Raw genomic sequence first — 27925 nt, forward strand, 5'->3', positions numbered from 1 at the left:
TTTGCAGTCAACCCTCCTCTCATGGCCCCAGGAAACCTCTGCTCTGCTCTCTGCCACTGTAGATTAGTTTTGCCTGTTTTAGAATTTCTATAAATGAAAGCACACAGTACATATTCTTTTCCTCTAGCTTCTTTTGTCTGTTTATTTTAATGCTTATAGAGCATACATATGTTTACATGTGTCATAGTTTATGCCTCCTGTGTTAGATAACTGTGGAAAATAATAAAATAATAGGTAGGATACAACATGGGTTCATAAATTCCACTTAATATTAGCTATTTCAGACGTCATGGAATGCAAAATGAACAGAGTTTTTAATATGTCTTTCCCCACTTCTGAAAACTTTATGAAGCACTTAGGGACCCTCAGAATAGCATTTTATTTTTTATTTTTATCTTATTTTTATTTTTTGAGACAGAATCTCACTCTGTCGCCCAGGCTGGAGTGCAGTGGCGTGATCTCGGCTCACTGCAGCCTCCACCTCCTGGGTTCAAGCGATTCTCATGCATCAGCCTCCTAAGTAGTTGGGACTACAGGCATGCGCCACGACTCCTGGCTAATTTTTTATATTTTTAGTAAAAATGGAGTTTCACCATGTTGGCCAGGCTGGTCTCGAACTCCTGACCTCAGGTGATCCACCCGCCTCAGCTTCCCAAAGTGCTGGGATTATAGACGTGAGCCACTGCACCCAGCGGCATTTCATTTTTGAGACGTCGTTTACGATCTGCCCTGTCCTTTTGGAGAAGTTTAGTTTCTAAAGCCAACCCCAGGATGCACCTTGTTTCTACTCTGGTACCAGCTGAACCATCTTCTGTCACTCAGCCCCCTCCATGTCCTCTCCTGACACCGAGTCCCTTTGGGTTTTAAGGAGCTCACCTAACCAGCTCGGCCCAGGCTGTAATGAGAGGGACCAGTGGAGTGTAAATTCCTGCAGGTGCAGGACAAGGGGGTTGAGAGGGCTCTCACACCAGATGTCCCCTCAGCTCGAAGGGCAGAGAATCGGGTTCCAGAGTGTCCAAGTCTCCCGCCACCTGGTCATAGATTCCTGTTGGATCCTGATATGTGTCTTCAGGCCAGCGGAGGTCCCAGGGGCCCTGACAGGCAAAAAGTGGAGTTAGAACCGTGGAGAGATGCCCTGTAGGTCTTCATTGAAGATCTGGGGGATACACGCCCCTGCTTAACTTCTCAGAAAAAAGTGTTTTAGCTTTTACTAAAACCCCAACATATACAAAAAAGGAGTGTGATTATAGTGAATGCTTATGATGAACCCCATGTGCTTATCACCTAACTTCAACAATATCAGGCCGGGCGCAGTGGCTCATGCCTATAATTCCAGCACTTTAGGAGGCCAAAGCAGGAGGATTGCTTGAGACCAGGAGTTCGAGAGCAGCCTGGGCAACATAGTGAGATCCTGTATCTACAAAAAATAATTTTATTTTTCTTAGACAGGGTCTGGCTCTGTCACCCAGGCTGGAGTGCAATGGCACGATCTTAGCTCCCTGCAACCTCCCCCTTCTGGGCTCAATCCATCCTCCCACTTCAGCCTCCCAAGTAACTGGGACTACAGGCATGTGCCACCACACCCAGCTAACTTTTGAATTTTTTTTTTTTTTTAAGAGATGAGGTTTCCATTGTTGCCCAGGCTGGTCTTGAACTCCTGAGTTCAATCGATCCACCCGTCTCAGCCTCCCAAAGTGCTGGGATTACTAGTGTGAGCCACTGCACCTGGCCTATAAAAAATATTTTTTAAGAAATTAGCTAGGTGTGGTGGTGAGCGCCTATAGTCCTAGATACTCAGGAGGCTGAGGTAAGAGGATCACTTGAGCCCAGGAGGTCAAGGCTGCAGTAAGCCATGATCATGCCGCTGCACTCCAGCCTGGGTGACAGACTGAGACTATCTCAAAAAAAGAAAAAAGAAAAAGCCAGTAGCAACCCTTGGTCAATTGATTTATCTATATTTCTATCTTGTTCCCCTCCCCGACTAACTGGATTATTTTGAAGCAAGCCCAAGATACCCAATGATTTCATGTTAGAACAATAGTGTAAATATCAGAAATATAAAACCTTTAGGCCAAGCATGGTAACTCATGCCTGTAATCCTAGCATTTTGGGAGGCCAAGGCAGGTGGATCACTTGAGGTCAGGAGTTCGAGACCAGCCTGGGCAATGGGCAAAACCCCATCTCTACTAAAAATACAAAAATTAGCCGGGCATGATGGTGCATGCCTGTAATCCCAGCTACTTGGGAGGCTGAGGCAGGAGAATCGCTTGAACCTGGGAGGTGGAGGTTGCAGTGAGCTGAGATTGAGTTACTGCACTCCAGCCTGGGTTACAGAGTGAGCCTCCATCTCAAAAATAAATAAATAAAAAAATTTAAAAAAATGAAAACTTTAAAAGTCCATGTTATCAGGTATGGCAACTGTGGAATGTAGGTTATGATTATATTGTCCTATGAATTTCCAAAACAGTTCCCTAATCATAATAGAAGAGTAAAACAAAACAAACAACAGCAACAACGACAACAACAAAAAACATGAAGGGTGGCCCTAACTGGGATGTGTTTTGTTCTAGGGCTGGGAGAAAATGATTATTTTAGTTCAGCAAACTTTAAAGCAGATTGGCCCATGCTCCAAATATGGCCTGCCGCCTGCTTTTTTTTTTTTTTTTTTACTGCCCAAGAGCTAAGAATGGTTTTTATTTTTTTCTTTTTCTTTTTTTTTTTTTTGAGAAGGAGTCTTGGTCTGTCGCCTAGGCTGGAGTGCAGTGGCGCAATCTTGGCTCACTGCAACCTCGGCCTCCCGGGTTTAAGCGATTCTCCTGCCTCAGCCTCCCGAGTAGGTGGGACTACAGGTGCCCACCACCACACCCAGCTAACTTTTTGTATTTTTAATAGAGACGGGGTTTCACCATGTTGGTCAGGCTGTCCCAAACTTCTGACCTTGTGATCCGCCCGCCTCGGCCTCCCAAAATGTTGGGATTATAGGCATGAGCCACCGTGCCCGGCCCGGTTTTTCATTTTTTAATTGTTGGGGAAAAATGAAAAAAGATAACATTTGTGACATAGAAAAACTACATGAAGTTCAAATTACAGTGTCCAAAAATAAAGTTTTGTAGGAACATAGCCACACTCATTCATTTATGCATCGTCTATGGCTGCTTTTACTTTACAGTGGCAGAGTTTGTGTAGCGTTTGAGGAAGACCGTATGTCCCACACAGCCCAAAGCATTTACTATCCGGCGCTTTTCGGAAAAAGCGTGCAGCCTCCATCTGCGCTTTAGAGAGTGCATATGGTGCAGCACCATGGACAGCGCTTCGCGCCATGCTGGTGAGGAGCTAAGATCTGACAACAGTCCCGGTATCGGAGGTCGTTCACAGAGACAGAAGGAAATCCTTGGCCCAGAGGTGCCAGAGCATCAGCCAAGGCCACACACGAAATCAGGGGTTCTGTCCCATCTCCCTAACTATGCAGCAATGGGTGGGGATTGGCTGGTGGTCAAAGTGCCTGTCTGTTGTTTTTGCCTGTACAGCCACCATCCTCACTTCCCTGTGAGCTCTCTGTTCCTCTCCCACTCTCAGCCCAGTGACCTGAGTGGGGCTGGCCCCTACTCCCTGATCCCATGGTGAACTGACCCAGGTCTCTCTTGTTAGCATATTCCATCCCCTGACTCAGGGATGTGTTCAGTGATGAGAATGTGACCCAAGCTAGACCAATAAGTGTCAGCACTGGGCATTCGGGGCCACTGGAAAACACGTATTTTCTTTCTTTGAAGATTTCTAATCTCGTAGGATACAAATCTAGATTTTCTGGGAACATTTTTTCCCTTTCTTTTTTGAAACATGGTCTCTCGGGCTGGAATGCAGTGGCACAATCAGGGCTCACGGCAGCCTCAACTTCCCTGGCTCAGGCATTCCTCCTACCTCAGCCTCTTGAGTAGTTGAGACCACAGGCATGCACCACCATGCCCAGTTAATTCTTTAAACTTTTTTTTTTTTTTTTTGAGACAGAGTCTTGCCCTCTTGCCCAGGCTGGAGTGCAGTGGCGTGATCTTGGCTCACTGCAACCTCTGCCTCCTAGGTTCAAGCGATTCTCCTGCATCAGCCTCCCAACTAGCTGGGATTACAAGTGTGTACCACCACACCCAGATAATTTTTGCATTTTTTGTAGAAACGGGGTTTCACCATGTTTGCCAGGCTGGTCTCGAACTCCTGACCTCAGGTAATCCACCCGCCTCGGCCTCTCAGAGTGCTGGGATTACAGGTGTGAGCCACCATGCTCGGCTTAACTTTTTTTTTTTAAGATGGGGTATTATTATGTTGCCCAGGCTGGTCTCCAACACCTGGGCTCAAGCAATCCACCACCTCAGCCTGCTGAGATTGGAGATGTGAGCTGTGACCATGCCTAGCCATAAAAACATTTTTAGGGAGGAAATTCTGGGACCAGCTGGGCCTGATGACAATTGTATGCCTTGATTTTTCAGTTGAATGGGCCCCCAAATTCTCTTTTTCTCTCTCTTTAATCAGTGGAGTAGATATGGCTAATTATCTTTAAAAATTCATGTCCCTTCCACAGTAGCAGAATTGCAGCAAGGCACATCACTGCTAAGCTAGACCACATTTCACAGCCTCCTTTGCTATCAGGTGCGACCGTGTGACTCTCTTCCCACCAGGGGAGTGAGAGCAGAGTGGTGTGCACCATTTCTGGGCCTGGGCCACAAGGCAGGGTTGCGCCTCCTCCACATTCTTTCACCTTTTCCCGGGGGTTGAACCCCCAGTGAACTGGCTCATTCTTGTAGACTCGGATGACTTGAGCAGGGCCACTCATGTCTGACTTTGAAAAAGAAATAGACTGCCTTCTTTTTTTCAGAGACAAGGTCTTGCTTTGTTGCCCAAGCTGGAGTGCAGTGGCGCCATCATGGCTCACCACAGCCTCCAACTCCTGAGCTCAAGGGATCCTCCTGGCTCAGCCTCCTGAGTAGCTGGGACTACAGGTGCACACCTCCATGACTGGCTCATTTAAAAAAAATTTTTGGAGAGACAAATCACTATATTGCCCAGGCTTGTCTCAAACTCATGGGCTCAAGCGATCCTCCTGCCTTGGCCTCCCAAAGTGTTGGGATTACAGGCATGGACCATCACGCCCAGCTGACTGCCTTCTTTAAGCCACTGGATCATGGTCAGGCCTCTTTGTTACAGCAGCTAGCTGGCCCTAACTAATACAAGCAATAGGAGATAGGCTCCCAGAACTAGCCAGGAAGGATGGCTGCTGATGCAAAGCTCCTCACCATCTGCACTTCATCGTAGAGGGGTCCCCAGGCTCCAGACGGGGGGTACGTTCTTTCTACCTCATCATACAAGTGCTGAGGGAAGGCCATATCCTCATCTTCACCTGTTAAACCTGGAGTTGGAGTGGAAGGGAGACACGATCAAGGCACCCAGTCCAGGCATCGGGGGTACCTCTGAGTGGGGGAATCCTGACGTGGTCCTAACTCACCTCGGGAATAAGACATCTCCTCCTGCGTCGGCGGCAGCTGGGGGCTGAAGTCCCTCAGGGAGCGGTAATACGGCTCTGCCTCTGTTGTGCTGACCTGTTCCCCACACGCAAAACAAACAAAGCCCTTTCCATCCTCTGACCCCACTGTCCCGGGAAGGGCAATGATCAACCTGATGCTAACAGCAGGGTTTCAGTCGCCGTCGGTGCCCTGACTGTGGGGTCGCCAGGGCCACCCCCACTTACCGTGGAGCTCCGAGTGTCCCGCTCTCCCGTCCACTGGCTCTCCTCATATTCGTTCCTGACTCGGTCCTCCTCCGACCTTCCAGTATGAGGGTGTGGGGGTGGCAGTTGAGTGCTGCCCCCCGCCACCCATCTCCCCCAAACCTCCTCCCTCAGAGCCTTCTTTACAGAAAAATATCCACTTACCCTGCCTCTGTCTTCTCTGAGATGCCTGAAGGAAACAGGAATAAAGGGCTCAGTGACCCTATACAAGCCCCGCCTGGCCCTGGGAAGACCTTCAGTATGCAGCAATCCCAGGGTTCCCCATCACCCTCAGGTCTCCACCCTGGCAGGGAAGGGTCTCTCCTCACCCTCAGCAAGACGCCTGAGTCTCCGCTGCCAGAGGACCCCCCCGACACAGGAGGCATTGGAGAGGAGCAGAAGCCCCCCAAGAGCGAACAGCACAGGCAGCAGGGGCAGCCCCGAGGGTCCTAGGGGTGGAAGATACCCCTCAGTGAATCCCAGACAATAGGCTGTAGGCCAGGGGTGGATCTCCCCGAGAAAGCGTAGCCCTGACCAAGTCCCTCCCCCAGGATCAGAGAAACAGATGGGCAGAGGTCTCTGTGCCCACCCCTTCTGCCACCCAAGGGCAGGTGGCTTCTTTCTTAAGTCAAGCCATTAGCAAAACGTCCTCCCTTTGCTTGAACTCTGCAAACTCAGAACTGAACTCTGGACTCAGGAGGGAGCTTCAGCTCCTTAGCTGGGCACTGAAGACTTTCTGTGGTCCAGCCTCTTCCCATGCCTCCAGCCGTGCCCACCAAACTTAGACCCTGGTACTGGACTGTCCAGCCACACAAACCAACCACTAGCTGTTTCCAGAATCACTGAAGCAAATTCACATCTCAGTGCTTTAGAATAGTTAAGTGTTTGTCCTCAAATGTCCTTTCTTCTCAAGCAAACTTCTGTTTGGCTTTCAAATTCCATCTCAAGGTCAGGCGCTGCGGCACATGCCTGTAATCCCAGCACGCTGGGAGGTCAAGGTGGGAGAATGGCTTGAGCCTAGGAGCTCAAGACCAGCCTAGGCAACATAGTGAGGCCACTTCTTTACAAAAAATTTAAAAATTTAGCAGCATGGTGGTGCATGTCTATAGTCCCAGCTACTCGGGACACTGAGGCAAGAGGATTGCTTGAGCCTGGTAAGTCAAGGTTCCAGTGAGCTATGATAGCACCATGCACTCCAGCCTTGGCGGCAGAGCAAGACCCTGTCTCTGAAAAAAAAAAAAAATCCCATCTCAAGGACTTCTTTATTTTGTTTTTTAATTAAGACGGAGTTGGCTGGGCACAGTGGCTCATGCCTATAATCCCAGCACTCTGGGAGGCCAAGAGGGGGTGGATCACAAGGTCAGGAGTTCAAAACCAGCCTGGCCAATATGGTAAAACCCTGTCTCTGTCTCTACTAAAATACAAAAAATTAGCTGGGTGTGGTGGCAGGCACCTGTAGTCCCAGTTACTTGGGAGGCTGAGGCAGGGGAATCACTTGAACCAGGGAGGCGGAGGTTGCAGTGAGCCGAGATCACGCCACTGCACTCCAGCCTGGGTGACAGAGCGAGACTCTGTCTCAAAAAAAAAAAAAAAAAAGAGTCTCACTCTGTCACCCAGGCTGGAGTGCAGTAGCACAATCTCGGCTCACTGCAACCTCCGCCTCCTGGGTTCCAGCGATTCTTCTCCCTCAGCCTCCCAAGTAGCTGGGATTACAGGCGCATGCCACCACACCCGGCTAATTTTTTTTTTTTTTTTTTTTTTTAAGTAGAGACAGAGTTTCGCCATGTTGGACAGGCTGGTCTTGAACTCCTGGCCTCAAGTGGTCTGCCCAACTTGGCCTCCCAAAGTGCTGGCATTATAGGCGCGAGCCACCACGCCAGGCCTCAAATGACTTCTTTCCACCAACTTCCATTCCAGCCAATATCAGGCTGACTTGGCTGCTGTATCCCTGGCGACAAGGCTGAACCCCTCTAAGTAGGGATCTGTTGGGCAGCCATCTCCCCTATCTTCTACTAACAGCACTTTTTTCCCCTGGGGAGAACAGCCACTCCCCACTCTCAGTCTTGGGCTCAGGCAGGACTCCAGAGTGGGCACATGGCCCAGCCTGGACAATAAGAGTTTCCATTCTCCTCTCCACAGTGATTGTTTAGACACAGGCATTTTACCCAACATGTGTTTTTAACAAAACTTTTAGGACAATTCTAGTAGCTGTCAAGAAGATGGAGGTGGGGGAGGGCTTCTCTGCCCCTCCGATTGAAGAAACTGAGAAAGAAGCCACCACAGATGAAGGCAAAGTTGAGAGAGGGTGAGAAACAGATTGCTGGTGAGATTTTTGAGCACCTGAAAGTGGCCACACTTGGAATTTTTTATTTCATGTACCAAGCCTTTTTTTTTTTTTTTTCTTGAGACAGGGTCTCACTCTTTTGCCCAGGCTGGAGTGCAGTGGTGTGATCTCAGCTCATTGAAGCCTCAACCTCCCGGCCTCAAGCAATCCTCCCGCATCAGCCTCCTGAGTAGCTAGGACTACAGGCATGCACCACCACGCCTGGCTAATTTTTTTTGCTTTTGTTTTATAGAGATGGGGTTTCACCATGTTGCCCAGGTTTGTCTCCAATGCCTGGGCTCAAGTGATCTACCTGCCTCAGCCTCCCAAAGTGCCAGGATATAGGCATGAGCCACCGTGCCCAGCCAAGCCATTCTTTTTCGTGTTGACAAAACAGCTGTACTTCTGTCAGTTGCAACCTTTTTCTCAGGCTCTGAAGGGGATTGTTTGCCAAATGGTTGCAATCCTCTCCCGGTAGTCAGATCTTTGAGTGCAGGGCCTTTCCACACTGACTCTATGTTGAGCCATGTGACTTGCTTTGGCCAATGAGACAATAGCAACTATGACAGAATCAGCTAGTAAATTGGAATGTACTCTCTTGCTGCTTCTGACCCCCGTGACCACCTCCATGTGAAAAAGTCAAGAAGAGACATGTGCCCAGTTGTCTCCATTGTTCCAACCAAGAGCCAGATGGCCATCAGAAGTATGGGAAGGGGGCAACCCTAGACCACCCAGTCCAGTGGAGCTGCCAGCTGACGGCAGAGATGATTTAAGCCAGCCCAGACCAGCACTGTTCTGCTAGACTCTTTTTTTTTTTTTTTTTTTGAGACGGAGTCTTGCTCTGTCGCCCAGGCTGGAGTGCAGTGGCGCGATCTCGGCTCACTGCAAGCTCCGCCTCCTGGGTTCACGCCATTCTCCTGCCTCAGCCTCTCCGAGTAGCTGGGACTACAGGCACCCGCCACCACGCCCGGCTAATTTTTTGTATTTTTGGTAGAGACGGGGTTTCACTGTGGTCTCGATCTCCTGACCTCGTGATCCGCCCGCCTCGGCCTCCCAAAGTGCTGGGATTACAAGCGTGAGCCACCGCGCCCGGCCATAGACTCTTAAAATCATGAGAAAGAACGTTGCTATAAGCACCCATGTTTGGGGCGGTTCGTTATACAGCAAAAGCTAACTGATGCAGGCTTCTTACAGGACATGGAATGAGCTAAGTCTTACGGAATTAAACTAAATTTGGAAGAGAAGAAAATTTATCACTCCAGGCAAGAAGAAGATCTAAGAAAAAAAAATTGGCCAGATGCAGTGGCTCACGCCTGTAATCCCAGCACTTTGGGAGGCTGAGGTGGGTGAATCACAAGGTCAGGAGTTAAAGACCATCCTGGCTAACACGGTGAAACCCCGTCTCTACTAAAAATACAAAAAATTAGCTGGGCATGGTGGCACGTGCCTGTAGTCTCGGCTACTCGGGAGGCTGAGGCAGGAGAAGAACCCGGGAGGTGGAGGTTTCAGTGAGCCGAGATTGCAACACTGCACTCCAGCCTGGGCAACAGAGCAAGACTCCGTCTCTAAAAAAAAAAACAAAATGCCGAGTGCCGTGGCTCATGCCTGTAATCTCAGCACTTTGGGAAGCTGAGGCAGGCAGATCACTTGAGGTCGGGAGTTCCAGACCATCCTGGCCAACATGGTGAAACCCCATCCCTACTAAAAAAGTACAACAATTAGCCAGGTGTGGTGGTGGGTGCCTGTAATCCCAGCAACTTGGGAGGCTGAGGCAAAAGAATCGCTTGAACCTGGGAGGTGGAGGTTTCAGTGAGCCAAGATTTTGCCACTGCACTCCAGCCTGGGCAACAGAACGAGACTCTGTCAAAAAAAAAAAAAAAGAAGGAAGAAAAAGAAAGAAAGAAAGAAAGAAAGAAAGAAAGAAAGAAAGAAGAAGAAGAAGAAGAAAGAAAGAAAGAAGAAGAAAGAAAGAAAGAAAGAAAGAAAGAGAAGAAGAAGAAAGAAAGAAAGAAGAAGAAAGAAAGAAAGAAAGAAAGAAAGAAAGAAAGAAAGAAAGAAAGAAAGAAAGAAAGAAAGGAAGAAAGAAAGAAAAATGAGGAAGCTCTAAGGAGTCTGCAAGACTGCAGGGACAGAACTAAGTCTTTTTTTTTTTTTTTTTTTTTTGAGATAGGGTTTCCCTCTGTTGCCAAGGCTGGAGTGCAGTGGCTCAGTCATAGCTCACTGCATCCTCCAACTCCTGGGCTTCGCAATCCTCCCATCTCAGCCTTCTGAGCAGTCGGGACTACAGGCACATGCCACCACACCCAGCTATTTTTTATTTTTGCAAAGATGGAGTCTTGCTATGCTGCCCAAGCTTGTCTCAAACTGCTGGGCTCAAGTGATCACATGCTTTGGCCTCCCAAAGGGTTGGGATTACAGGCGTGAGCCACTGAGCTCGGCCAGAACTAAGTCGTTAAGCAGCTGTGACTACAAGCAGAGGAGGTAGGGTCAGAGACCAGGAGGTTCCATTCTCAGGGGAGCCAGGAGGGATCAGGGGACTGAGGACTTGCCTGAAGGTGGCTCTGTGGGCAGCTGGTCTTCGGGTTCTCCAGAAGGCTGGTCGAGACCTGGGAGGTGGATATAGAGATTGTGACTTAACACTAAGAATCTGAGATAAGCTTTAAATATTTCTCAGCCTCTTCTTAAGCCTATTAGACTCATGGGAACTGGTATACGGCTGCTTAAGAATATTTCCAAGAGAGCTAGAAATTGCTGATAACAATGACAATACTATTAATAGCAATTCTAACAGTGATGCTAATGTTAAGAATAATTTTTTTTTTTTTTTTTTGAGACTGAGCCTCTCTCTATTGCTCAGGCTGGAGTGCAGTGGCGCGATCTCAGCTCACTGAAACCTCTGCCTCCGGGGTTCAAGCAATTCTCATGCTTCAGCCTCCTGAGTAGCTGGGATTACAGGCATGAGCCACCACACCCAGCTAATTTCTGTATTTTTAGTAGAGACGAGGTTTCACCATGTTCACCAGGCTGGTGTCAAACTCCTGACCTCAAGTAAGGACACTTTTTTACTTGAGGCTCATGCCTGTAATCCCAGCTACTTGGAAGGCTAAGGCAGGAGAATTGCTTGAACCTGGGAGGCGGAGCTTGCGGTGAGCTGAGTTCGTACCACTGTACTCCAGACTGGTTGACAGAGCAAGACTCCGTCCACCTGCCTCAGCCTCCCAAAGTGCTGGGATTACAGGCTTGAGCCACTGCACACGGACAATTTTTTTTTTTTTTCAAGACGGAGTCTTGCTCTGTCACCCAGGCTGGAGCGCAGTGGCGCAATCTTGGCTCACTGCAACCTCCGCCTCCCAGGTTCAAGCAATTCTCCTGCCTCAGCCTCCCAAGTAGCTGGGACTACAGGTGCCTGCCACCACGCCTGGCTAATTTTTTGTATTTTTAGTAGAGATGGGGTTTCACCATATTGGCCAGGCTAGTCTCAAACTCCTGACCTCGTGATTCTCCCACCTCGGCCTTCCAGAGTGCTGGGATTACAGGCGTGAGCCACCGCGCCTGGCCATTTTTTTTTTTTTTTTTAAAGAGACAGAGTCTCACTCTGTCACTCAGGCTGGAGTGCAGTGGCCTGCTCATAGCTCACTGCAGCCTCGACCTCCTGGGCTCAAGCTATCCTCCCGCCTCAGACTCCTGACTAGCTGGGACTACAGGCATGCACCACCATGCCTGGCCCAAAAATGAATTGTTGATGAGCATTTTTGGTGTGCTAGGTCCTTTTCACTCGAATTATCAATTTGTTGAGTTGACCAAAAAAGACTCTGGGCTCTTGATCCCTTAATAGAGGTACAAGTTCTAAAGCAAAGGAGGCAAGTGTCATACTTTATGTTTTAGTGTTCAAAGGGAAGACTGGAATGGGGTGGGGGGAAGAGCAGAGAAGATTTTAGGGGTGAGAAAGTGTCCTTACTTCCACTGAGAAAAAGTCTGCTGTGTCAGGAAGAGGAAAACAGAAAGAAGAAGCTTGCGGCCAGGAGTGGTGGCTCATGCCTGTAATCCCAGCACTTTGGGAGACTGAGGCAGGTGGATCACCTGAGGTCAGGACTTTGAGACCAGCCTGGCCAACATGGTGAAACCCCGTCTCTACTAAAAATACAAAAATTAGCCAGGCGTGGTGGTATGCACCTGTAATCCCAGCTACTTGGAAGGCTAAGGCAGGAGAATTGCTTGAACCTGGGAGGCAGAGGTTGCGGTGAGCCGAGATCATGCCACTGTACTCCAGCCTGAGTGACAGAGCAAGATTCTATCGCAAAAAAAAAAAAAAAAAGAAAGAAAGAAAAAGAAAAAGAAAGAAAGAAAAAGAAACTGGGCCACAAAGATCTGTGCTATATATTTTTAGAAACTGAGACATTTGCCTACGTTCACACGACTAGGAGGTAGCAGAGAGGGGATTTGAACCCAAGCTTCTCTGAACCAGGCTCTGAAGGATTTACCACTACAACACTGTGCCTATCAGAATCGTAACGTATTCATCATATTAAAGAAATTTGTCCTTCTCATCTGACTTGCTGAATTTATTGGAATAAAGTTATTCACAATATTCCCTAATTATCCTCTTAATGTCTGTGGAGCCTGTGGTAACATCCCTTCTTCCATTGCTGTTATTGGTAACTGGTATTTTCTCCCTTTTTTTTTTTGTCTTAATCAGCTTTGTAAATGTTTTTGTTTTTTTTCAAATAACCAGCCTCTGGTTTCATTGATTTTCTTAATGGTTTTTCTGTTTTCTAATTCATTCATTTCTACTCTTACCATTATTATTTTCTTCTTTCTGTTTACTTTGGGTTTAATTTGTTCTTCTTTTATTAGTTTGTTTCTCTCTCTCTCTCTCTCTCCCTTTCTTTCTTTCTTTTTTTTTTTTGAGATGGAGTTTTGCTCTTGTTGCCCAGGCTGGAGTGCAATGGCACCATCTCTCCTCACCACAAACTCCACCTCCCAGATTCAAGCGATTCTCTTGCCTCAGTCTCCCAAGTAACTGGGATTACAGGCATGTGCCACCAGGCCTGGCTAATTTCGTATTTTCAGTACAGACAGGGTTTTCCCATGTTGGTCAGGCTGATCTTGAACTCCCAACCTCAGGTGATCCACCCGCCTTGGCTTCTCAAAGTGCTGGGATTACAGGCATGAGCAACGGTTTCTTAAGATGAAAACTTAGAATATGCATTGGAGGTTATTCTTTAAAAAAAAAAAAAATAGGCCAGGCGTGGTGACTCACACCTGTAATCCCAACACTTTGGGAGGCCGAGGCTGGTGGATCACCTGAGGTCAGGAGTTCGAGACCAGCCTGGACAGCATGGTGAAACCCTGTCTCTACTAAAAATACAAAAAAATTACAGGTGCATGCCTGTAATCCCAGCTACTTGGGAGGCTGAGGCAGGAAAATTGCTCAAACCCAGGAGGCAGAGGTTGCAGTGAGCCGAGACGGCACCATTGCACTCCACCCTGGGCAACAAGAACAAAACTGCATCTCAAAACAAAAACAAACAAACAAAAAGTGGCCAAGCATGGTGGCTCACGCCTGTAATCTCAGCATTTTGGGAGGCCAAGGCAGGTGGATCACCTGAGGTCAGGAGTTCAAGACCAGTCTGGCCAACATGGCGAAACCCCGTCTCTACTAAAAATACTAAAATTAGCTGGGCGTGGTGGCACTTGCCTGTAATCCCAGCTACTTAGGAGGCTGAGGCAGGAGAATCACTTGAACCCGGGAGGCGGAGGTTGTAGTGAGCCAAGATTGTGCCACTGCACTCCAGCCCAGGTGGCAAAGCGAGACTCCATCTCAAAAATAAAAAATAAGGCTGGGCGTGGTGGCTCAGGCCTATAATTCTAGCACTTTGGGAGGCCAAGGCGAGTGGATCACGAGGTCAGGTATTCGAGACCAGCCTGACCAACATGGTGAAACCCCGTCTCTATTAAAAATACAAAATTAGCCAGGCGTGGTGGTGCATGCCTGTAATCCCAGTTACTTGGAAGGCTGAGGCAAGAGAATCGCTTGAACCCAGAAGACGAAGGTTGTAGTGAGCCAAGTTTGAACCATTGCACTCCAGCCTGGGCAACAAGAGTGAAACTCTGTCTCAAAAAAATAAAAAAAATTTAAAAATAAAATAAAATAAAAAACTAAAATAAGCACTTAATGCTATAAATTTCCCTCTAAGTACTGCTTTAACTGCAACCTCAAATTTTTATATGTTTTTGTTTTCATTTAATTCAAACTATTTTCTAATTTCCCTTGGTCATTAATCACATTCAGACAGTATGGGTTGTGGTTAACGGTTGGTGTCAAGTTCATCTGCCTGAGTTTCAATCTCATCTTTACCTTTTACTAGTTGTGTGACCATGGACAATTTGCTGAACAGCTACAGGCCTCAGTAACTCATCATAAAAGGGGAATAGTATGGACTTCACTGTACTACCCTACACATCCTCTGAGGAACACTCCAACCTGCCCAAGCCCCCCTTCCCACCTGGGGTAGTGATGGGAAGCTGGGTCCCCTTGTCAGCCAGTCCACTGTCCCCCAAGGCATTGCTGGCCAGCAGCCAGATCCTGTATCGTGTAGAAGGCTGTAGACCAGTCAGTGTGAAGGTGGTGGCCTGGGGTGGTAGGACATCCACATAGTGGAACCCTGGAGTCCCCAGGGCCTCATACCTGCAGAACAGGGGGATAGTAAATTCAGGGAAGTGCCCCAGCCCATTGGCTGCCTCCCCTTCTTTCCTGCCTCGACAAGGACCCACCTGATGCAGAACCTCTGTGGCAGGCCCCCATCAAAGCCAGGCTTCCACTCCAGCCCCACGGAGTGTGGGGTCAGACTCACAACCTTTAATCCTGATGGAGGGTCAGGGCGGCCTATGGGGAGAAAGATGGAAAAGCAGTCAGAGGATACAAAAGAATTTCAGAAGATTCTGTCCAGGTTTTCCCTAGGAATGATTTTAAATATGCAATCGCTTCTCATTGTTCACAGTATACTCATGTTCTATAAGGTCATGGTGAACACTGCTCTGGCAAACACCAAACTGTTCCTGTAATCCCAGTACTTTGTGAGACCAAGGCTGAAGGATGCTTGAGCCCAGGAGTTCGAGACCAGCCTGGGCAACACAGAAAGACCCTGTCTCAAATTAAACATTCAAATTAAAAATAATTTTAAAAAGAAGTAAGTGAAAACAAAACCAAAAGAAACAGCAAAAAAAATTCAAGACCAAATGGTTACTTCTATGGAAAATGAAGGGTTAGATTTCTTTCTTTTTTCTTTGTTTTTTTTTTTTTTTAGATGGAGTTTCACTCTCATTGCCCAGGCTGGAGTGTAGTGGTGCAATCTTGGCTCACTGCAACCTCCACCTCCTGGGTTCAAGCAATTCTCCTGCCTCAGCTTCCCGAGTAGCTGGATTACAGGTGCCTGCCACCATGCCCAGCTAATTTTTGTATTTTTAGTAGAGATAGGGTTTCATCATGTTGGCCAGGCTTGTCTCAAACTCCTGACCTCAGGTGATCCACCCTCCTTGGCCTCCCAAAATGCTGGGATTACAGGCGTGAGCCACCGCACCTGGTATGGTTAGGTTTCTTTTTTTTTTTTCTTTTTTTTCTTTTTTGAGATGGAGTCTCACTCTGTCACCCAGGCTGGAGTGCAGTGGCGCGATCTCGACTCACTGCAAGCTCTGCCTCCCGGGTTCACGCCATTCTCCTGCCTCAGCCTCCCGAGTAGCTGGGACTACAGGTGCCCACCACCATGCCCAGCTAATTTTTTGTATTTTTAGTACGGACGGGTTTTCACAGTGTTAGCCAGGATGGTCTCGATCTCTGGACCTCATGATCCGCCCACCTCGGCCTCCCAAAGTGCTGGGATTACAGGTGTGAGCCACCGCGCCCGGCAGTTAGGTTTCTTTAAACATCTCATCACAGCATTTGCGTCAAGCAATCAATACATATTTTTTTTTTTTTTTTGAGACAGAGTCTCACTCTGTTGCCCAGGCTGGAGTGCAGTGGCATGAACTCAGCTCACTGCAACCTCCACCTCCTGGGTTCAAGCAATTCTTCTGCCTCAGCCTCTTGAGTAACTGGGATTACAAGCGCGTGCCACCAGGCCTGGCTTTTTTTTTTTTTTTTTTTTAAGTAGAGACAGGGTTTCACCATATTGGTCAGGCTGACCTCGTGATCTGCCTGCCTCAGCCTCCCAAAGTGCTGGGATTACAGGCGTGAGCCACCACACCTGACTAATCCTGGTATTTTCATACTACTGTTAGGAAGAGAAAGAATTCTGTTTCCTCTGGAAATTCTAACAGACCACTATGAGGGCCCTTAGAATAAAGCCAACACAGAGACATGCAGACATAAGAATGAAGAGGGCTGGGTGTGATGACTCACACCTGTAATCCCACCACTTTGGGAGGCTGAGGCGGGCAGATCACCTGAGGTCAGGAGACCAGCCTGGCCAACATGGTGAAACCCCGTCTCTACTAGAAATACAAAAATTAGCTGGGTGTGGTGGCGGCGGGCGCCTGTAATCTCAGCTACTTGGGAGGCTGAGATGAGAGAATCGCTTGAATCCAGGAGGCGGAGGTTCGAGTGAGCCAAGATCGCGCCATTGCACTCCAGCCTGGGTGACAAGAGTGAACCTCCATTTCAACAACAACAACAAAAAAAAAAAAAAAGAAAGAAAGAAAGAAAGAAAAAAGAATGGAGAGTTGCTGATGACAGCTGAACCTAAATCCAGAAACCCCTGAAAATCTATTTTTCAGTTACTTGAGCTAACAAGTACCCCCTCTCCATCTTTTTTTCTCTTCTTTCCTTTTTCTTTTGCCTTTGTTGTGGGTCTCCCTGAAGATCCAGTCTCCACTAGGATTTTCAGGGCAGGCAAAAGCTCCATCCTCACACATACACAGATCCTCCAGTTTCAGAAACATGGGCAGCCCAGGGCCAATCAGGGATGTGGGAATGGATCCAGGGAGCACCCCCTCCCCAACACCCTCACAGCCCCTCCATACTGATGCTGACAAGTTGAATGTTGGTTTGGTCCGAGCCAAGGGCATTGGTGGCTGTGCATGTGAAGAGGGCGTAATCCTGGGTGGCAGACACGTTGGCAATGGTCAGGAGGCTGCTGTGGACACCACCCTGGTGGTATGTGTGCTCCGTGTACCTAGAGAGAAGGTAGGGCACCACTCACCCTTCCATTCACCCAACCACTTATGCTTGGAATCATCTATGCATCCATCCATTCATTTAACCATCTGCCTATCTATCCATTTATCCATTTATCTTTTCATCCACTCATCCATTCACTCACTCATTCCTCCACCCATTCGTCTTCCTTCTCTGCAGGGACTCAGGGAGGGGAAGTGGGGCTGGAGGTCCAGACCAGGGGCTGGAGTGCTGCCTGGCTGGGCCTGGGCTCACCTGGGATCTTGGAGATCCAGAGGCACCCCGTTTTTTGTCCAAGTGAAAACGATGTTGGGGACACCTCGGGCACGGCAGTGGAGGGTGGCAGAACTGGTGCTGTCTCCAGCTGCAGGCACCTTAGTTAGGGGAGTGGGGTGCTCCACCTGGGGGGCAACTGGGAGCGGATGGGCAGTCAACATGAGTTATGTGGGAGACATGAGGGCTGTGGGTTCACTGGCAGGTCTTGAAGTCAAGTGTTTGGGTGATACCCACATCTTACAACAAGACGGACCAGCCGTCGTGCTGGAGGCGCCACCCCGTTGTCCACGATGCACTGGTAAGCGCCAGCCTGGGCCAGTTTGGCATGGTGAATCCGCAGGCGCCCCGTGGGTCCCCTGGATATCTTCTCCATGTCATCCAGGCTCTGGTCCTCCTCATCTTCTCCCTGGAGGCCCAAGAGTCCAGAATTGGCCTCCCAGTCTAGCCCCAGATCCATCACTGCCCAAACTGTCCCTTCTGTAGCCTCATTCCCCTAGCCACAATCACCCTCCACAGAGGTATTGAAGAAAAAAAATTATCCTGTCATCCATCTGTCCATTTACCCAATGCATCTTTTCATCCACCAATCCAGGCAACCACCTACCCATCCATTCACCCAACCACTTATGCTTGGAACCATCTATCCGTCCATCCATTCATTTATCCATCTGCTTATCTCTACATTCATCCATTTATCTTTCCATCCACTCATCGGTTCACTCACTCATTCCTCCACCCATTTGTCTTCCTTCTCTGCACCCACATATCCACCCCTGTAGCTCTCCACCCATTCACACAACTATTCACTCATGCTTGCACACCCATAAATACATGCATCTGTTCATTTACCCAGCTACGTATTTATTCATCTTTCCATTGATCTACCCACCCATCCATTCATCAATTCATCCATCATCCTTCCATAGATATCTTTCCTCTGATGGTGTATCCGTCCATCATCTACCCTCTATCCACTGATTTTTCTCCTTCAATCATCTTCCCACCCATCCACTCACACATTTATCCATCCTTTCACTTGTCCATCTCTTCCTCCATTCACTCACTCATTTTCATCCACCTGTTCATCCACTTACCTACCTTTCGACCTATCTATCCATCTACCCACCCACTCGCCTGGCTGTCTAGCCATTCATCCATGCATTCATTTTGCCACCAACAGTTATTCGTTCTGGGAGCATGCCCTGACGAGTATATAGTTATACAGGGTCATACAGATGTATGTGGTCCCCACTCCCAAGGAACTCACAGTCAAGAAACCACAACCCCTTGACCCCACCTCCATTTACCAAAAGCTGGGTCCTCACCAGTCTCTCCCAGCTGAACATGCCCGGGAGGATGGGATTGGCATCAACAGTGCAGACTATGTCCACAGAACCCCCAACGTTCACCTCAGTGGGGTCCTGGAGGGCACGGATGGTGGGAGCATCTGGTGGAAGGCAGAGGCTTGGGGAAGGCACTTGGGCCCAGACAGCTCTCCGTGTGAGAGGGCCCCAGGTGGGAGGGATGTCTTAGGGGTTCCAGGAAAGTTACGGGTGTGGATACAATCTGCCCTTAATACCAAAGAGTTGGAGGAGAGTTCTCAAGGTTGGTGAGGTTGTCTCCACCCTCCACTATGCCTCTGTGATAATTAGAGCGGGTTGGGTGGGCTTCCAGAATTGTGTGTGTAGAGGGGCTTATACAGTGGGCCTGACGGGAGCAGCTTCCGTGTCTAGGCGGGCACCCTCTCTGGGCAGAGATTCCACACTGGGTCTCTCTAGTGGGAGGGGTTCCGCAGTGGACGTGGTTACACCACAGCTGGGACTTCCAGAACGGGAGGGTTCCAGGATGGGTGGCTATCCGTGGGTGGGCGGAGCTCCCACAATGAGGAGACTCCACATTGGGCAAGGTTCCTTGGGTGGGTGTGGTTTCCATGGTGGGCGGGGCTCACAGTGCACGTCCAGCCGCAGCAGCGCTTCCGCGGTGCCCTCGGAGTTCTGGCAGTGCAGCTGATAGAGGCCATCGTCCGCGCGGGTCACATTCCACAGATGCAGAGCCCCGCTGGACAGGATGCGATGCCGGGGGCCGCCCGCTGGGGAAGGCCAGAATAAGGGACCTGGCAGGGCCTCCCATCCCCGGGACCCCTCCCCATGCCCACTTTCCTCACCTGGACTGAGGCGATAGCCGCGGAAGGTCCAGTTGAAGGCCTCGGGGGCGGGGTTAGCGGACACGGACACGGGCAGCAACGCCTCACCCTGCTCCACCACGGTCACCACCAGCACCTGCTCCCCCAGGAACTCTGGACGGTCTTCAGAGGGGACGCCGCAGGGAGTCAAGATTGTTGTTAAGGTCAGGGTCAAGGACAGATTGGAGATCAGGCACAGGTTCAAGGGTTAAAGTTGGGGTCACGACGGGGTTTAAGGTTGTGGACAAGGTAACAAGTTCAGAGCTAAGCTCAGGGGTAAGGTTCGGGATAGAAGTTAGAATACAGTTTAGGAAAAGAGTAGAAGCCAGGGTCAGGTTGAAGGATGGAAACAGGAGTCATGAGGGGGGTTAGGAGAGAGGACAAATGCAAGATGGGGGGAGGCAGGATAGGAGTTGGCCCAGGATCACGGGTCAGGATGAAGGTCGGGAGTTTCAAGTTTCAGGATGGGGTTAATGATAGAGTGATAGTGTGACAGCAAAGACCAAGGCCAGGCGCAGTGGCTCACGCCTATAATCCCAGCACTTTGGGATGCCAAGGCAGGAGGATCACTTGAGGCAAGGTGCTCAAGATTGGCCTGGGCAACATAGAGAAATGCCATCTCCATTTAAAATTAAAAGTACAAAAAATCAGCCTAGCCTAGTGGCACGTGCCTGTAATCCCAGCACTTTGAGAGGCCAACGCAGGAGGATTGCTTGAGCCCAGGGGTTCAAGACCAGCCTGGGCAACATAGTGAGACCCCGTTGCTACAAAAAGTAAAAATAAACTAGCGAAGCGTGGTAGCGCACACCTGTAGTCTCAGCTACTCGGGAGGCTGAGGTGAGAGGATCACTTGAGCTCAGGAGTTGGAGGCTGCAGTGAGCTATGATTGCACCACTGCATTGCAGCCTGAGCGACAAAAAATGAAAGAGAGAGAGAGAGAAGAGAAAAAGAAGGAAAAAAAGGAAAGACCCAAGGAGTAATTTAGGGTCAGGAAAGCATCGAGAGGGGCTTTCAGGCCAGGGCACATACACAGCACGTTGAGGCGATAGAAGGAGCTCACGGTTTCGCGGAGCTCGGCGCTGTGGGCGCGGCAGGTCACGCGTTGGCCATGATCGCGGGATGACACTTGCAGAAGGACGCTCCTGGCAGCGGCGGAGCCTTTGAACGGGGCTCTCCGGGGAGGGGCAGCCACGCCCTCCAGCCTGTGGACCCGGGGTCAAGCCAGGGCTTCGAGCAGAGCCAGAGGCTGGAGAGGGGCTAGGTGGGGGCGGGACATGCATGGAGGGGGCGAGGCCAGACCAGAGAGGGGAAGGATCCCTCGCACTCCCACCTCTCCCCTTCCTTGTCCCAGGACAAGTTGACCGGCGGGTTGCTGCTGACGCTGACGCATGTCAAGTTTAAGAAGTCCCCCGGGCGCAGTGAGGATGCGTTGGCCAGGATCGTCACATTAGTTGGGGGAACTGGGAGACGGGGTTGGAGGAGCGAGACTCAGAAGTTAGGGGCGGCCTGGTCTGCGTCCACCCCACCTGCATCCCAGGCTCCTCCCAGTCTCGGGTCCCCCACTCCGCCCCTGCCCGCATCCCTCGGGTCCAGGGTTCGCTGGGTCCCTGCCCCACCTGGCTCTGTCCCTCCCGCCCCGCCCCCGCCGAGTCCGTCCCCGGGCCTCAGCAGTGCGAGCCCTCACACTGCACCGCCAGCTGCGTGGACGCGCTGAGCTGGCCAGCCTTGCACGTGAACTTGGCCTGGTTGTCCGACGGCCCTGTGACCAGCACCAGCTCTCGGGAGAAGGTGCTCCCAGATTTCTCCACGCTGCCGAGATGCACGCGCAGCGACTCCGTCACGGTGCGCGAGTCCTACGGGCCAGGAGTGACTGGAGGCCGTAGGCAGCCCTGCCGCTTCCACCAAACCCCAACCTCCCCACCCTACCCACTGGGTTGGTGCCGCCAGCCCAGACAAAGCCTTTTTGTGATAAGGAAAAGCACCCCCATCAGCGCCACTCCCCTAGGGCAAAGCAGTGGGGAGTGGAACTGAGTGACCCCCCCACGAGTCTCTCCCGCCTCCCCAAGTCCCTATGCATGGCCGTTTTGGGGATCTGAATCCGCTTTCTGTCCCACACCCAACTCCCGCTCTGCCTCTGCAGCCACCTGCAGGCTCTCAGCGCACTCCTCAAAATCTATTTCTGCTGTGTTTACCCAACACTACGTGCAGGAAACTCCCTTGAAATTCCCAGGCCTTTCCCAGAGTTCCTCAGTTCCTTTTCTTAAAATTCCTTCTGTCCCCAAAGATTTCCTTTGAAATTTTCCTTAATTCCAGTGTCTTTCCATAGATTACTTTCTTTTTTTATTATTACTGCTGCACAAATTAAACTTTCCATAGATTTCTGAATCTTTCCCGATATTATATCTTATGATCCCAGCCTTTTAACAGATTCCTTTGTATTGCCCAGATTCTCAGCACTTCCCCAGAATTCCATCCAATTAAAATGAAATTCCATTGTCATTTCTATAATTCCTAGTCTTCCCCCCAAAGTTTTCAACTAGCTCCCTAATTCCCAGGATTTTCCTAGAATTCTATTAGGCTTCTCTTTCATTTTAATGAAATTTCATTTTCTTGCCTCCAAATCCCAAGAATTCAATTTAATACTAATGAATTTTCGATAGTCTGTGGAATTACTAGCTTTTCTCCAAATTTTCTTTTCTTTTTTTGAGACGGAGTCTCCCTCTGTCGCTTAAGCTGGAGGGCAGTGGCGCGATCTCGGCTCACAGCAAGCTCCACCTCCCGGGTTCACGCCATTCTCCTGCCTCAGCCTCCCGAGTAGCTGGGACTACAGGTGCCCGCCACCATGCCTGGCTAATTTTTTTGTATTTTTAGTAGAGACGGAGTTTCACCGTGTTAGCCAGGATGGTCTTGATCTGCTGACCTCGTGATCCGCCCGCCTCAGCCTCCCAAAGTGCTGGGATTACAGGCGTGAGCCACTGCACCCGGCTTTTTTTTTTTTTTTTTCTGAGACAGAGTTTCGCTCTTGTTGCCCAGACTGGAGTGCTGTGGCACAATCTTGGCTCACCGCAACCTCAGCCTCCTGGATTCAAGCGATTCTCTAGCCTCAGCCTCTCAAGTAGCTGGGATTACAGGCCCCCGCCACCAAGCACAGCTAATTTTTTGTATTTTTAGGAGAGACAGGGTTTCTCCATGTTGGTCAGGCTGGTCTCTAACTCCCGACTTCAGGAGATATGCCTACCTCAGCCTCCTAAAGTGCTTGGATTACAGGGGTGAGCCACTGCGCCCGGCCAAATTTTATAGCATTTTTTAAATTTTTATTTTATTTTTTTCTGGGATTCAAGTCTTTCCCAAAAATTCCTGACATTTCACCTGAATTCTGAGATTTTTCACTAGAATTTTCTTTAATTTTAATGAAATTACCTTTTCTCTAGAATGCCTAATTTTGATTCAGAGTTCCAATTTTTATCCTAAAATTCTCACTGTTTCCCCAGAATTTTCCTAGGATTCCATTTAATTCTCATGGCATTTGTGTCTTTCCTGATTCCCTGCCAAACCTCAGACTCTCTAGTACTTTTCAAGAAATTTAATCTTTTTCCAAGATTGCCCAAGATACTGAAGGAGAGAAGGGGCCTGGTCCTTCCGCCACATTCCTGGCCACCCCCCCATAGCCCTGGCGTGGCACCAACCTTGTACCACATGAGGGAGGGCTCTGGGTTGCCCCCGATGGCCAAACACACCAGCCTCACCCGGGTCCCAGCTCGGAGCTTCTGTCCCTCTGGGGGACCCTCAATCCACAGTTTCTGGGCAGGATCTGGGGGGAGAGGCGGGAAGAATGACTTTTTCTCTGGGCTGGGTCCTGAGGCTTGGGGGCATTGCTGGGCCAGGGCAGGGGCTCACATTTTACGTTCAGGGTGAGTGACTTCTTGAAGGTCTCCTTGGTGAAGGCTTCACTGAAGGCCTCACATGTGACGGTCAGACCGTTGTCCTCCCGCCGCGCCAGGAATGTCAGGTTGGACATGGAGATGTGACCACCATGCAGTCCCTGGCAGGGAGTGAGCTTCAGACGTGGGGACTGCAGCACCCCATCCATCGTGCTAGAGGCCTGAGTCCATCCCAGTCCCCAGCAGGGACACAGGAGATAGCTCTACCTCCCCCTCTGTTGGACCCATGGTCCTCAAGGAGAAAGCCCCCCAGGCTGCTGGATCCATCCCCTTCCCTATCCACGAATCATGCCTTCAGCCCCCTCCATGCTCAGACCCAGGAGCCTGGCCCCCGCCTCACATCCATGACTGTCTCCTCCATGGGCAGCAGCTGCCGCCAGCCCAGCCACCATCGTAGCAGGACCCGCGGGCGACTGGACTTGCTGACACAGGAGAGTGTCACGTTCTTGTTCTCAGTCTGGGATGCAGATCCCAAGATAATAATGGCACTAGGGGGAACTGCAGGGACAGAGAGGGAAGGCACTAAGCTGGGCTGGATTTCTCACAGACCAGCCCAGACAGAACAGGACTGGAGACAGATGCTGAGATCTTTGGCGTCCAGTAGGCATAATTTGGGGGCACACACAGATGGTTCTCTGAGGCACAGACCGACAAGGGGGCAGCCGGCACCAGGACTCACAGGTGACCTGCAGCGTGATGCCGCGCTCCTGGGTCCCTGCAGACACACTGTTGTGGGCCTCGCAGCTGAGCTGCACTCCATGGTCTTCTGGCCTCACGGTCATCACCAGCACACTGCGGGCCACCGCCTGGGTGTGCTCTGTGCCCCACGCTGTGGACACCGGCTGGCCATTCTGGAGACAGGGACAGGCCTGGGCCAGCTCAGGACCGGCTCCCAGACCCCGCTCTCCCCCCAATCTCCATGCCTGCGTTTGCCCTCACCTTCAGCCACTGCAGTGTGGCTAAGGGATTCCCCCCTCGGGCCACACATGGCAGCTCCAAGCTCTGTCCTGCTCGCACGTGCCCCTCATCCAGGCCTGGCCACTCGATGACAGGGGGTCCTGGAGGGACTGGGGGATATCAGTTACTCAGTGGGACTGGAGTAGCCCATCCACTCTTTCCAGGCCCCACAACCTGCCTTTGAACCCCCATGTTTCTCTGAGTACCTGAATTTCTATAATCCCTGTGATCCGCCCACACCCCCCAGTGCCTGCTCCCCATCCTCAGCGCCCTAGTTGGCCCAGTTCTCCACTTACACAGAACATTCACAGTGAATGAGGCCTTGATGGGGGCCTCCAGTGCTGGGCTAGACGCCTCACAGACCAGCAACTGCCTATTATCCGAGCTCCGGGGTGTCACCCTGGGATGAGAAGTCAGGGTTCTAGAGTCAGAGTCATCATCTGAAATTTGGGGAGTCAGGGAGAAGAGGTGGGGATGCCACCTCTGGTCCCCACACCTGGTCTAAGTCTCCATGCTGATCTCCTCTGGGATCCAGGATTCCGTGGGAGAGATTTTGGGGGTGAACAGTGAGAACTGGAGCCTAGAGAGACCCACATCTGACCAAAACTTTAGTGCTTGGGACTCTGGAACTGAGGTTCACATGAAGTTTTTTTGTTTGTTTATTTGTTTGTTTGTCTTTTGAGACAGAATCTGGCTTTATCGCCCAGGCTGGAGTGCAGTGGTACAATCTCAGCTCACTGCAACCTCCACTTCTTGGGTTCAAATGATTCTCCTGCCTCAGCCCCCCGAGGAGCTGGGAGTATAGGCGTGCACCACCACACCCGGCTAATTTTTGTATTTTTAGTGAAAACAGGGTTTCACCATGTTGACCCAGCTGATCTTGAACTCCTGACCTCAGGTGATCCGCCCACCTGAGCCTCCCAAAGTGCTGGGATTACAGGCATGAGCCACCACCCCTGTTCCCCATGAAGAAGCTTTGAGAGTCAGGATGAAGAATTGGGTCCCAGATGTTCATACCCAGCCCAAGCTTCATGCTTGCATCCCTGGGGCCTGGGGTTCCCACGGGGAAAATTAGGGGTCAAGGTTGAGGGGGTTGTTTCAGTTTTCACACCTGGCTGTGGCCTCCACAGTGAAGAGTTTCTGCTGGGAGCCCTCGTTCACGTTTGCAGAGATGTCGGATATTGTCTGTCCACCTTGGGGCAACAAGAGGGCTAGAGGGGTTCCAGGCTCCCCGCAAGATAGATTATGGGGAGCATGGCCTGAAAGTCCTCAGGGTGGATGTGATGCCCCCTCCCTCCTGGTTCTAGAGGAAAAGGGCCTGGGGCAGAGCTGCATCCCCTCCCGACTTTCTGGACTGCCTGAATGCCGCAGTCTTCAGTGCTGGGTCCTGGGCCTCCCCACTCTTCTCAACTCCTTGCTGGGTTGTACCATGTACCCCATCCCTCAGCTTCTCATGTCTGCACTAGCGCTACTGCCCATATTTCTATCTGGGCCTCAGCCTTGTGCTGGATGCTGTCCCCCTCGATGTGCCCTCCCATCCACTGGGTCCCACACTGGCCTCAGCATCTCCCCACACCTTCTCCTGGGTCCCCATCCCAGGGATGACATCTTTTCTGGGGCCCTTAGGAGGGCACTGGTCAGGAACACACACCCTTCCCACTCCAGAGGCTTCATGCTGCCCCCTGCCACCCAGTTCACCTGCACTCACTCAGGAGAATGGTGATGTCAGGTGCGGGCTTCGCGTCCCCAGACACACAGTTGACCACGTACTCCTGCCCAGCTACCCAGGTGACCATGGTGCCTGCCTCTGGGGTCAGCTGGAGCAGCTTGGGAGGAACTGGTGAGAGAAGGGTCTGGGGTAAGTAAGCTTCCAGCACTGAGAAGGACTTGAAGATTGGAGTTTGGTACCCAGGGTCTGGGAGAGGAGCGGCTGGGGGCTTGGACTTCTGGGTCGTGGGGTAGGGGAGGGCTTGAAGCCCAGACTCATGGGTCCTGGGGGTCTCTCACCCATACCCAGGATGGAGAGGATCACTCTGGGAGACACGAGCTCGGGCCCGGTCTCAGAGCGGCCGACCTGGCACTCATACTCCGCGTCATCGCTGAGGTCACAGGCCTCAATGTGCAGGTGGAATTCACCTGCAGGGGGAGCCGGAGGTCAGGGCCGCAGCTTCCGCTGGTGGCTAAGGGTTTCAGGCTCTGATCCCTTACCTCTAGCAGGGTCCCCTTCCAGGCGGTACCTCGGGAAGCCTGGGATCCTGGGGTCAGGGCCCAGGAGCAGCCCATCTTTGGCCCATTGCACCGCACTGCCAGGGGTGCTGACCCCACACCGCAGCTGCACTGAGGCCCCCTCCACCACCGTCAGGTTTTCGGGCAGGGCCCAGAAGCCCCGGGGAACGGAGGCAGGAATCGCCAACTGTGCCAGGCCTGGGGACACAGTGGGGTGCGAGGAAAGGGCAGAGGGTTTGTCTAGGGAAGGTAAGTGGGAAATGGGGGCCACTTGGCGCTGGGTACAAGGCTGGGATCCCACTCACCTTCAGTCAGCAGCCCCAGGAGCAGGAGAGAAGCCCTGAGCGTCGTCCCCAGGGCCATCACAGGTCCCCCTACTGTGACTCCCACAGTGCCCGCTGCCAGCCACCTGCGTCTGTCTGGCTTTCTCTGGGTCCCTCTCTCTGTGTCTCTGCCACCTGCTTTTCTTTTTTATCTCTCTTTCTGTTACTCTCCTCCCTTTCTGTTTTCCTCTCCCCCGTGAGAGTCTCTCTATCTCTGTCTTGCTCCCAGTCTCAATCTCTGAGTCGCTTTCTCTGTCTCTTTGAAAAAACTTTTTTTCTTTTCTTTTTTTTTTTTTAGATACAGCGTCTCACTATGTTGGCCAGGTTGATCTCAGACTCTTTCCCTCAAGCCATCCTCCCACCTTGGCCTCCCCAAGTGTTGGGATTGCAGGCGTGAGCCACTGTGCCCAGCCTGTCTCTTTATCTTTCCATCTTTCTCTCCTTGTCTAAGCCGTTCTCTCTCCTTTTGTCTCTGTCTCTTCCTCTCTCTCTCTCTCTCTCTCTCAGTCTCTATCTTCTCTCTTGCCACCCTTCACCCCTGCTCCTTGTCTCACTACTCATGGCCTTTCAAGAAGGACCTGCCGCCCAGAGTCCAGCAGGCCAGGAGCCCAGGAGAGCGATGAGGCTGATGCAGGCACTGGCAGAGTCAGCCCTGCTCTCTGACTCAGCTTGAGCTCATTCTCACAGTGCAACCTCCCCCAGGTACACTCCAGAGCCCCCAGCTCTGGCCTCTGCCCAGCAGGCTCCTCCCAGCTGGCCCAGCTGGAGCATAA

At 50.9% G+C, this 27925-nt stretch overlaps 1 protein-coding gene across 1 annotated transcript; it reads right to left on the reverse strand.

Moving 5' to 3' along the window:
* Positions 1 to 113: 113 nt before the first annotated feature.
* On the reverse strand, positions 114 to 27835 carry NPHS1 (NPHS1 adhesion molecule, nephrin). Its single transcript, XM_055237211.2, has 29 exons — positions 27135 to 27835; positions 26812 to 27027; positions 26617 to 26739; positions 26312 to 26440; positions 25715 to 25796; positions 24900 to 25003; positions 24586 to 24713; positions 24326 to 24497; positions 23987 to 24144; positions 23603 to 23747; positions 23392 to 23516; positions 21390 to 21558; positions 21036 to 21165; positions 20735 to 20907; positions 19688 to 19828; positions 19472 to 19612; positions 18849 to 18970; positions 17758 to 17929; positions 17503 to 17659; positions 17094 to 17245; positions 14850 to 14961; positions 14582 to 14763; positions 10625 to 10681; positions 6082 to 6201; positions 5918 to 5942; positions 5735 to 5810; positions 5492 to 5585; positions 5283 to 5395; positions 114 to 1094 (listed from the first exon to the last, which is right to left on the reverse strand). Exons 1-29 carry the CDS (start codon positions 27190 to 27192, stop codon positions 963 to 965), a joined length of 3708 nt encoding a protein of 1235 aa, XP_055093186.1. The 5' UTR covers positions 27193 to 27835; the 3' UTR covers positions 114 to 962.
* Positions 27836 to 27925: the final 90 nt, after the last annotated feature.

Source organism: Symphalangus syndactylus, chromosome 13 (assembly GCF_028878055.3).
Source record: "Symphalangus syndactylus isolate Jambi chromosome 13, NHGRI_mSymSyn1-v2.1_pri, whole genome shotgun sequence".
Taxonomy (NCBI): domain Eukaryota; kingdom Metazoa; phylum Chordata; class Mammalia; order Primates; family Hylobatidae; genus Symphalangus; species Symphalangus syndactylus.

Coding starts and splice junctions, on each gene's coding strand:
- NPHS1 (XM_055237211.2), bottom strand. CDS start 27,192: ATGGCCCTGGGGACGACGCTCAGGGCTTCTCTCCTGCTCCTGGGGCTG. Junction 23,517..23,602: donor ACTCACCCTGAACGTAAAAT/GTGAGCCCCTGC, acceptor CTCTCCCCCCAG/ATCCTGCCCAGAAACTGTGG. Junction 5,586..5,734: donor GGGACACTCGGAGCTCCACG/GTAAGTGGGGGT, acceptor TGTGGGGAACAG/GTCAGCACAACAGAGGCAGA.